We start from the raw sequence: 10,858 nt of genomic DNA, 5'->3' as shown, positions 1-10,858 counted from the left end.
TTACAAATACCAAACAATCTCAATAATCCTGTCAAGTTCGATCATATGCTACGAAACATCTCTGGTTACAAGCTCTGACGGGCTTTTTTTAGCACTATGCAAAATAGGATGTGTCTGTCACTAAGGCACCAACTGATGGTTCTAACTAACCAAGGAGGATAACTCTAATAAAAAATCACAAAGTTTCTCCGCTTTGTTTCTTTTTTGCACTACCCAACAGCACCACTGGCTCGTGATATAAGGAAGAAATTCTTTACTGTAAGGGTGGTGAGGCACTGGAATGGGTTGCCCAAGGGAGTTGTGAATGCTCCATCCCTGGCGGTGTTCAAGGCCAGGTTGGACAGAGCCTTGGGTGGCATGGTTTAGTGTGAGGTGTCCCTGCCCATGGCAGGAGATTGGAACTGGATGATCTTAAGGTCCTTTCCAACCCTATTATATGATTCTATGATCAATAATTGATAAGCAAAAGATCAAAAGTCAGGCTGGAATCTACTTGAGAAGTGAATTTTCCATGCAATTCGTATTGTATGCAGTGACTGACAGTGTTATTATTCGCTGTTGTGGGTAGAAGCACTCATCTCACCTTCACTCCCTTACAGGTCTGTAATCATTCAACTCACACTGGATATGTTTAAAGACTGAACCAATTTCCCTGTTAGTATCTCCTCCCACTTTACAGCTAGCAAGATACCACCAGACAGACGTAACACAGAACCAGTTTTCTGCCCCTCACAGCTGTATGTATACACCAATTAGACCAGTCCCAACATCATGTCTAAATTGCCCTAGTGTTTGCTAAAGCTCAGTGCTGCTATTCTGCCAGCACAAGCATATGGAAGGATCTAGGGGAGGTGAATATTTTAAGTAGACATTCCAAAACTAGGTGCACAGATTTAATGCTGGTACTCTGGAACAGAGGCTGTGCCAGAAATATTTAGATACTAAGTTTTGCCTCAATCAGGGAAAAAACACAATTTGTGAAGCAGTGGCCAGTGCTTCTGCCAGCCTGTGCCAAGTGGGACAGGAGTTTGGAAAGCAGTTCTTTACCAAAATAACATCTTTTTAGCCCAGCTGAGCGTGTTCCATTTGCTGATTAAGAGCAGTGTCTTCCCAGAGCTGTGTGATGTGCCACAAAGAGTAGCACGAATGCAGCATCATGGTGGGAATGTTGGGGTGGCCTTGAGAGTATTCCCACACTTTCAATGCCCTTCAGGAGGAGACCGGTTTGTCATCTTTTCCTCCTAAACCTCATTGCTTGTAAAGCTGTTTGTGAGCATCCCTGAAGTGTCCAATATCAGTCTGAATTCTAGCCGTGAAATTAAGCTCTGTGTTTGCATCAGCTGAGACCGCAGATGAGTTGCTTAAGCTTGGTCCTTTGCAATGCTGTGGCCATGCAGCTGGCAGAACTGGGTGGGCTTCTTCACCAGCGTCTATTTGGGCTCCTAAACATTGTGTGACCCATCACACAATGTCAGCCTCCCTCTGACAAGGATGCGGGGATGTGCTCAGTGATGAGCATAGGATGCTGTGCCAGTAGCTGCAGGGCAGACTCTGAGATAGATTTCTTCCTGGTGCAGCTTCAAAGAGGAAAAGCAACCATGAATGAGGGCACAGCTAATGCAAAAGCATGAAGGTCACATGTTCCCTCTTAGATAAGAAAAAACAGCAAATCTGTTGCTGAAGCTGCAGAGCAAATGTAAGGAGGTGTTTGCTTTCCTTATGTATTTCTAAGCAAAGAGGGTGTGATCCAGGAAATATCCTGCCACCCAGCTGTACCTGTTCAGCCCATACTCCTGATGTCCTGATTGCAAGCACTGTCAAAGTGAGGAACGGATTCACCTCCAATAGATAACTTCCGTTTAAACAGACTTCTTATTGTTAAAATTCTAAAGCCAAGCTGTGCCCTGACTTATCTTGCTTCATAAAGGCTGCATGCATTACAAAGACAGGACAGAAAATAGCCCCTGGGATTTCACCTTCTTAGAGCAGCTTTGCTTAAACGGGCTGCTTTTGTCCTCTCTCTGTAATTGAGCATGATGGAATGTGCTTTATGGCTGTTTATTTGCAGTGCCCCCCAACTTCCCCACCTCCTCTGCACCTGGGATTAGGTTTTCCTGCTACAAACAAACCTAGCATTAATTTGCAATGTGCCATGCTTGAATCAAGCGAAGAAATAAGCCAGTGTTGTTGTTACAAAGACCTGACAGATGGTAGGAGGACCCGCCTTTCTTAATCAAGTCATGCTCAGTAATCAGAGCTAGCTCGATTTTATACCAAAAAAGAAACCTTACCCAAATGAGGATTAATGGGCTGCATCCTCATCTCTGGTTAGGATGAGCTCAGTGGTGTCGTTCTCTATTGAAAGGGATAACCAAGAGCAGAATCTGACCCACACTGGGGAGAAGCTGAAAGTACAAGTTAGGTCCTGCTGTGCCTTCTGCTGTAATGAAGGATTCACACAGGTAAACAACTTCTCCAGTCTAGCTGTAAATATTATTTCAGAGTCTGAACTATAGCATGGGGGACAAGTGATCAGATGATAAAAATCTGCAAAGTGTCATTGTCTTTAATTTCATTGCAAATGTATTAGCTGAGCGTGCAGCCTTCCAAGAGATGCAGCTGGAGCACAGGACATAAGGTGCATAGGCTTGACCTTGACCTCTGTCGTGGTTTAAGCTCCGGCTGTAAATTAGAACCACGCAGTCTACTTCCCCCCCCCCCACCCCACCCAGAGGGATGGGGAGGAGAATCGAAAGAATGTAACTCCCACGGGCTGAGATAAAAACAGTCCAGTAACTAAGGTATAACACAAATCACTATTGCTACCACCAATAATAATAATGATAAGGGAGATAACAAGGAAAGAGAATACGATACCGCCTGCCGGAAAAGAGCCCGACAGAAAAGAGAACGTGCCCTTCCGGGTAGCTCCCAGTTACATCCCCGGGCATGACATGCTGTGGTATGGAATACCTCTTTGGCTAGTTTGGGTCAGGTGTCCTGTCCCCACTTCCTCCCGGCTTCTCCTCCTCCCTGGCAGAGCATGAGACTCACAAAGTCCTTGGTCAGTCTAAACATCGGTGTTATCAGCTCTGTTCCCAGGCTGAAAGTCAAAAACACAGTGCTGCAACAGCTACTAAGAAGGAGAAAAACTGACTGCTACTGCTGAACCCAGGACACCTCCTTCATGTTAGGCTTTTAATTCTAGAGGAGAATTAATGTGTCTCGAGACTGTTTCTGATGGTGAATAACACCTCCTGAGTCTCCAGCTTTGATGTGAATAGCATTTGAAAGGTTAAGAAAGAAGTAAGGGTTTTCCTCAAAGAACATGACAAGGATACATCCTTGTTCTTCGAGAGTGATTAATAATACAGGCAAAAAGCACCACCTTGAACGATCCTCTGTGCTCACTACTATGTAGGAATTGCTATCCACAGCGGAAGCGTTTTGGTGAGGGCACTCATGTAATAAGAGCCCTTTTGTGGGGCTGACATTTAAGCACAATTCAGTGAGTCAGGGCTTAACCACACTGTTCCTTCTCCCTTTCTGTCTTCCAGGCTCACAAGCAGCTGAGTACAAATCCTTGATCTGCAGCTTCCACAAACACACCTACAGCTAAAATGGCAGAAGATGCCGATATGCGCAATGAGTTGGAAGAAATGCAGCGGCGTGCTGACCAGCTGGCTGATGAAGTGAGAGCTAAACAGGAAACCTGGGGTTGCCTTTGGTGTGAGGGACACATCCAGAAACAGGAGCTGAGCCGGCACAGGATTTCTAGAGATGATGCTGTTTTCTGTCAGCTTTACACTGAAAGCAGAATTGGAAATTAGATGAGCCGGGGTAAAATTGAGTGCCATGTTTAGTCTAGATTAAGGCATTTATAGATTGTGAGTTTGGTTTAGGTATTAGAGTCTGCATCAAGCTGACCGGCCTCAGAGCGAAAAAGCAGCAATTTAATATTTTCTGAGGGTTCCTTTAGTTCGCCAAACCCATTAAATGTTCAAAGTCACCAATTAGGTCTCTGAAAAGTCTTAGCTGCAAACCACAGACTTCGTTTTCAAAGTGGAACACCAGCTGTTCCAAGCATTTCCACCGCAATGCACGAGCAAGGGGAGCCTGAGCCTTAGAGACTGCAGCTGCCTTGAGATGCAGTGGGAGCTGCATTAGTGAGTGTAACGGAGAGCTGGAGAGGAAGAGATCACCAGTACCCTGCTGATGGCCTGATTTTGAGGGAAGGCAAAGAGCATAGGAGAAACATACTGTCAGCATGAGCCTGCACATTAGTGTTGGAAAGTGTATCTTGCCAAAGCTGAGTGTTTTTCCCTCTGTTTCTTTCAGTCCCTTGAGAGCACCCGTCGAATGCTGCAGCTTGTTGAAGAGGTAAGGACTTGCATTTTATTTGCACCTCTATTGTGAGCAAAAGTGATGGAGAGTGCAACACTGGAAGCGTTTTTAACTCGCATTGCTAGGGCAGGGCCATGGCTTTATGTGCTGCTCCATCTCTCCTTATCCCTTATGAGTGTCGTTCAAGATACTGTGCCCTAGTTGCCAAGTGTCACACTGCAGACCAGCTGCTGAGACACTGTTTTGCCCATACCTGAGCATCCACTGAGACAGGCTACTTGAGATAAACCTAGGAAACAGCCTTTGAAGGTGACCTGGGGTCAGGGACGAGTGGCTGAGTTTGCTGCAGAGCTCCTGGAGCCTCGTGCCAGCACCTCTCTGACGTCCTTGCCATAACACTGCAAGTGGGGAAGGTGAGAAATGCCCTCAGTCTGTTTGCCCTGTTGTCTATACCTCCCTCTCCATAAACACTCATAGCTATTTATAGAGCACTGGTCACCACAGCCTTTAAATGCCACTTCTTCACGTATCTCTGAAATGTCAAGGTTCTTGAGATGTCTCGGATTGACAGCTTTGGAAAGGGAAGTTCTCTGATTTTCTGCAGTGCAAAGGAAGGGGCTCAGTCCTCACAGCTAATAGCTGCCTAGAGGTGTCACTTCCAGAAGGGAAAAAGCAATTCAGACAGGCTTCATATCACCCTCTTCATAGCAAAGGGGTTTAAAAGCTGGAAATCCCCAAACTCAGTTCAGAGTGTTCAGCCATCAGGTGGTGGAAAACTTTGCTCCCACCTGACAGGACATATTGTTTTCAGACACCACGCACGCCTTGGCTCTGGAGCTGGTGACATTTTTAATCAGGGTCATCAGCACTGACAGCCCCACTGCTCCTGACATCCAGAGGAGTCTCCAGCAGAGACAACGGGAAGAAAATTGCATCAGGTCCCACTTTCAGGAGCAAGCACAAGCCCAGCTGTAGGCTCCGTGGCCTTGAAATCAATCATGACTGTGGAGATCAATGGAGTCCAGTGGAGACAGGATTAAATTTCCATGGACAGATAGGCAGATAGATGGGTCATTGAGCACAGTCAGCATCGCTTCTCCTCCACAGACACTTCAGATCGGGGCCCCTTGCAGCTGAAACATGCTCTTGTCTCACGAGCAATCTGTCCCCTTTTGCTGCTCAATTCCCTGGACATGTCGTTTCTAACCATCACTTTCTGTCAGCTCTGTGCTGGATGCGGCTCTTGCTGTTGTCAATTCAACAACATGGAAGAGAGTCTCATATGGGTACCTCCATGAACACAAGGCAGGAAAGCCTGCTGCCCCCAATGCCTGTGATCTAAACAGACAAGGCAGATGATGAGTGGGAAGAAAGAGAGGCGCAGTAAAAGGGAAGTGATTTGCTGAGGGCCAAGCCATCAGTAAATATCAGCCCTGTCTCTCCTGAGCCGTATTTGTGTGACCTATGCACTGCTTGAGTCTTCCTAACATATTGAACCAGCATATTGTGAATGCCACTGGAATTTCAGCTTTAAATCATGGCAAATGGCAAAGTAGGAGGAGAACTGGGACTGCTGAATTTACCAGTGAATTTACGTAGGACTCTAGTGCTTCTTGGAAGAGCTTGGCATCTCTCTGGACTTGCCTTTTACTCAGATGCTACAATATCATCCTGTCCAAAAGTAGCTCTGAGTAGTCAAGGGAATTATTCTAAATGAGCTGAATATTATTCTCACTAATGTGACTACAAAAGACCTTTAAAATTCCTCTGTGGTCTAAACAGCTGGTTGATTACTCTGGTCCCATTTCCTAGGTACTTTTAAGAGAATGCAGCATTTAGGGAGCGAGAGACATTATACTGAAAAGACAAATGGCAGGTGGTTTTGAAAGGGAACTCACACTCCCTTGATTTACTAGACCCCAAAGAGCCAATTAGGCTCCCTTGCTTAGAAGAACCTGTCTAGTGAGTAGAGATAGAACATATTCTTTCTCTGCGAAAGGATGCTTTTTACTCTATTCTCTGGATACAGCAAATGTGGTATGCTTTACTTAGGAAAAGGATGCCTCCATGTTTAAGCATTATTACTATGTATGTCTGTATGGAGTCTTGTCATGGTTGGCTCTGCTCTGTTAAATACTACGGAAATAAAGAATAAACAGACTGACTTGGCTTCACTGTAGAGGCAGAAGAATGTTGCCCACCCAGGGAAGCCCTGTAGCAGTACAGGATTCCTTAATGCGCATATGTAGGTCATAGTATGGGGAGCAAAATTGATGTCTCAAAATGACCAAGCTCTCCTTGCTCAAGAAGACTACGTTGAGTTTGGAGATTAAGCCCTGGTGCTGATCCCAGGGAATGTTGGTAAGGAAAACCAAATCTGTTACCGCTTCTTATTTTTATAACCCAGCTTTGCAAGAAGCTGATTCTTTTCAGTCCTAGCACAACAGGAGAAGAAAGAAGTGGTGTGTGGCTGTTGCAAAGTAGTCACTGCTTTGCCCCAGGGCAGCTATGTATTGGGACGGCAGATTACAAAAATCAGTTTGCTCTGTGGTACCCAGCATACCCTTGCAACACAGCTACGTCTATGCTGACCAATGCTCATTTGAGCTTCTCAGCTACTCAGTGCTGTAAATACCTGTATTTGATGATGATGCTGTGCAATGTTTGTGCCAAAACATAAAAATGAACTGAGGCAGAAGAAGTGAGACTAAATACACAGTTTCTGGCTGACCTTCCTATTTTCTTGTTCAAGCTTTTTACATCTGAGCCAACATTATGAAACACAAAATAACACATGCAAGGGGGAAAGCTGTGAGTCCACTACCATCTTCCAGTGGAACCACCATGGCCTTTAAAGAAAATCAATCATTGTAGGGTGGATAAAAGAGATGGTTTCTACCTAAGATGCAGAAAGGGAAGAAACAGCAACAAGATCAGTACTGCTGGAAGCTCAGCACGAAAGCACTTTTAGGAGCACATACAGACAAAAGGACTGATTTGTACATTTAAATCCAGACAGGACTATCTTCTCCTCTCATATCATGGGGGTTAGGGTCAAGGTTACTGACATATCAAAGCTGAAACTGTAAACTATATATGTTTGATAACCTCGTGATGCTTCTCAGGACACCAAGCACACAATATGCCATTTCACTAACTTCCTTCATTTGTGATTGGAAAGTGAGTTTTCCTGACATTATCATAGTCAAATGTTCCTTAGTTTGAAGAATAAAAGAGGAAAATATTCTATATATTTAGAGCTTGGTCCAAAGCTTGTCAAAGCTAACTTGAAAATCTCTTTGACACCATTAGCTATTGGAAGAGTTCTACTCAGAAAATTGATTTAATCTGTGTAATTCCAAAAAGATACACATCTGTCACAGGGGGATGGGATCCATAATTCTGATCTCTGTCTTTCCTATGCAGGATTAGGCCCCTTTATCTATGTAAACCAGCGGGTTACCACTGGAGTCAGAGTTATTGTAGTAGATGAACCAGGCACATGGGATTTAGGAGTGGGGTCACAGATTCATATCAGCTGAGGTTCTGAACCACAGGGTGAGTTAATGGGCTCAGAAGTAACATGGCTCTTTAATCAGGCACAAAGAGACATTGAAGCAGTGACTGTTTTTCAAGGTATCTCCTAAAATGCTGATAAAACAATTTATGGAATTTGGATTTTCTATCCGATATATCATTCCCTTACACTGTTAGGAAAATCACGCCTCAGGCTAAACCAAAGTTGAGAGTAGCTGCCTGGATAAGATACAACACACTGTGTTCCTGGAGGGATTGATGGGCCCTTTGAGAAGTCATCCTAATTCTCTTCCTAGTTTTATTCCTACCTTGGGAAATTAAGTGACAAAACAGCAATACTAAATGATACAGCAACGCATTGTCCCTCCAGAGTGCTGGGCAACTTTCAGTGAATATTTTGTTGCTGACTTGTTCTGAGTGAGACTGTCATACAAGACAGGTATAAAAAGCTGTTAGAGAAGATTGGGGCTAATGTATATTTAAGCCTCCAAAAGGGTTCCCAGTTATGTTGTTCAACCGCTTCACTGAAGTATTGACAGGTATCTTAGGTATCTAAGAGCTGCGTTAAACCCAGAGTTTTAAAATCATATATTCCGGCTTTCTGATCAGCATCTTAGCCAGTGGTCCACTGGAGAACCTGGACATGTGCTTTATAGAAAGCACGTTGAACCCAAACCAGTACTCCTTGTTGGTTTGCTTTTAACTAAACACTAGGACTCAGTACTACTGGAAGGTTGAAGGACATCGACTTCCACAAACTTCATGGGATCTGTATTCATGATGATGTTTGACCCAATGTGATTAATTTTTAAGTCCTGTTCTGAGGGGTCATCTTGTGTGCAAAATTGGGCACATCTTTGCAGACAAATGGTTGGCAACTTGCAGCAGTCTCCATGGAAATCAATCTGGGAGGACACACTAGTCGGCCTGCTCATCCTAGAGTCAGGGCTGAGTAATGTTCGGGAGCTGGGAAAGATTATACATTTTACCATCTGGAGTATACCTGCTCTATGGATAAACAGAGGAACTCCAGAGGTGCCATTTTAATGCCTCAACAAAAGCAACTCATGCTGTGCCATTTTCTTCTGAAGGACAAGGATGTGAGGTGTTTGCTGCACCATGGCAAAATCCAGCTTTCCCAATTCTCTTCTCAAGTGCAACAAGAGGACAAGGAGAGTCGGAAGTAACTCTGGAGAGAGAAGGCTGTTACAGATTTGAGTTGGATTAAAATGGCGTGTGCTCTATGGACTTTGTAGGATCATACAAAAGATGTATTTTTCTTCTCTCTGGCCTAAACCACCCATTTTTTAAACACCCCATTTTTTGAGGATCCTTATTTTGCCACAAACTAAACAGAGGATTGCCTGTGCAAGGTCTTAAGAAATTCCTCTATTGCACAGGAAGAAAGAAAGACTTTAATCCTGAGGGAAGTGTACATTTAGCAGACATTTTCATGACAAGATGGACCTCTCTAGTTCTACCCACTCATGGCTTCCCATATAGGATCTCACTGATGTTGGTGAGCATTGGATGTGGGTGGGAACCCTTCCTGAGCCCTCAGGACCAGACAAATCGAAGCATGGTCACCAGGCCATTGCCCTGCAGTGGCTCTTCTGGGAGCTTGTTATTTTATGATGAGTCACTGTAAAACATGTTTTCTGGGTTGGAACTTTGCAAACACATCTTTCTTCACCTCCTCATTGTGAGTGTGTTTGCTGACAGCTGCTCCCGCTGAGACCAAGGGCAGTTTCTGCGATCTTTCAGTGCAGAAAACACCAACATTGCCTGTGTTTGGGCCCCGAAAACACTTCTTTAGCACATTTCATCCTCTATAATCCTTTAAAGGAAGAGGTTTTGTAGTTTCCAGAGATGCCTCAGTCTGTTGTCACTGTTGAGGGTCAGTTACTGGGTGTTTCTCTCCTGCTCAGACATCTGGATGATGAGCACATTTTTAGAATCATTCCATCATACAGACATGTTTGGTTTCTAGCTATCTAGAAGATCAGTCACAATGGAAATGCTGAACTTTTAGGAAAGTCTGAATCTGTTTCAGTGCACAAATGTGATTTCTTTTTTTTTTTAATTGGTTTTACACAGTTATTTTTTTGTGAAAAAGCTGAAAATTAATGCTTAGTAGAAGCTTGGAACAGGAGGAGATTGTCACTTGATGTCTGAATCACCTCTCATCTTTGTCAGCTGGCATTTTCTTATTAGCTTCAATATGCTTTGGATTAGACCTCAGATGCAGAGAAGTACACTCAATGCACACCCTTTAATATTTTCACATTAGTGTTAATGCTGTGGCAGGCTACTCTTCAGAGATACACTATTGCCTGATAAAATTAAATGGCACTGATGGTCAGGTAAGTAAAAGAAAATCGTACCTCGTCCACTCTGCGCAAGGACTTAATATGAAATACAAACCATGAGGTCCAGTTGCTGAGTTTGTCTCTCAGCATAGGTTTTATTCAGGTCACTGTACATCTTAGCTGCATAAAGATGTTGAAGCCAGCAGGAAAATAAGGGCAGAGGGTTAAGGAGCAGTAAATGTTTCTCGGCCTGACTATATTTGGCTCACTGAAAGCCAGCAACTATCACACCACCAATTGCAGGTTTCCGAGTCCAATATTTAGAAGGATCTCATGTCAGACTGCACTGTATTTACTCAAACACAAGATGACTCAGAACTCAAGCAGCCTTATACTGTTTTTAAAATGCATATAAATCTTTTGGGGTTAGACATCCCTGGGTACCAAAAGCAGGAAAAGAGCACAATAAACAGCTATTGCACATCCAGGGCTTAAGAGATCACAACACGGAAAATGTGAGATAATTAAAGGCAGTTTCCTTACTTTAAATAGATAAATTTAAGACAAACCTTGGGCCCTAAGTTTCTGAATTAAAAATAAAAGCTGGATGGGATTCAAGCTGTATGTGCTTGAAGGAAGAAAAAGCAGCAGTGGGTATCTGGTAGACA

The 10,858-nt window shown here is 43.9% G+C and overlaps 1 protein-coding gene across 2 annotated transcripts in view; it reads left to right on the top strand.

Moving 5' to 3' along the window:
- Nucleotides 1-3,620: 3,620 nt before the first annotated feature.
- The window catches only part of SNAP25 (synaptosome associated protein 25), a gene marked incomplete at both ends in the record, with an annotated part of 29,690 nt that continues 22,452 nt past the window's right edge, over nucleotides 3,621-10,858 (top strand). For both annotated transcript variants that reach the window (XM_080615525.1, XM_080615526.1), the window contains 2 exons: nucleotides 3,621-3,692; nucleotides 4,339-4,380. In XM_080615525.1, coding sequence (XP_080471651.1) covers nucleotides 3,621-3,692; nucleotides 4,339-4,380 — 114 coding nt within the window. The remainder of the gene's footprint in view (nucleotides 3,693-4,338; nucleotides 4,381-10,858) is intronic.

This window comes from Psittacula echo (assembly GCF_963264785.1).
Source record: "Psittacula echo genome assembly, chromosome: 4".
NCBI lineage: Eukaryota > Metazoa > Chordata > Aves > Psittaciformes > Psittacidae > Psittacula > Psittacula echo.
The sequence above is the reverse complement of the archived record's forward strand: the minus strand, read 5'-3'. Positions and strand labels throughout refer to the sequence as shown.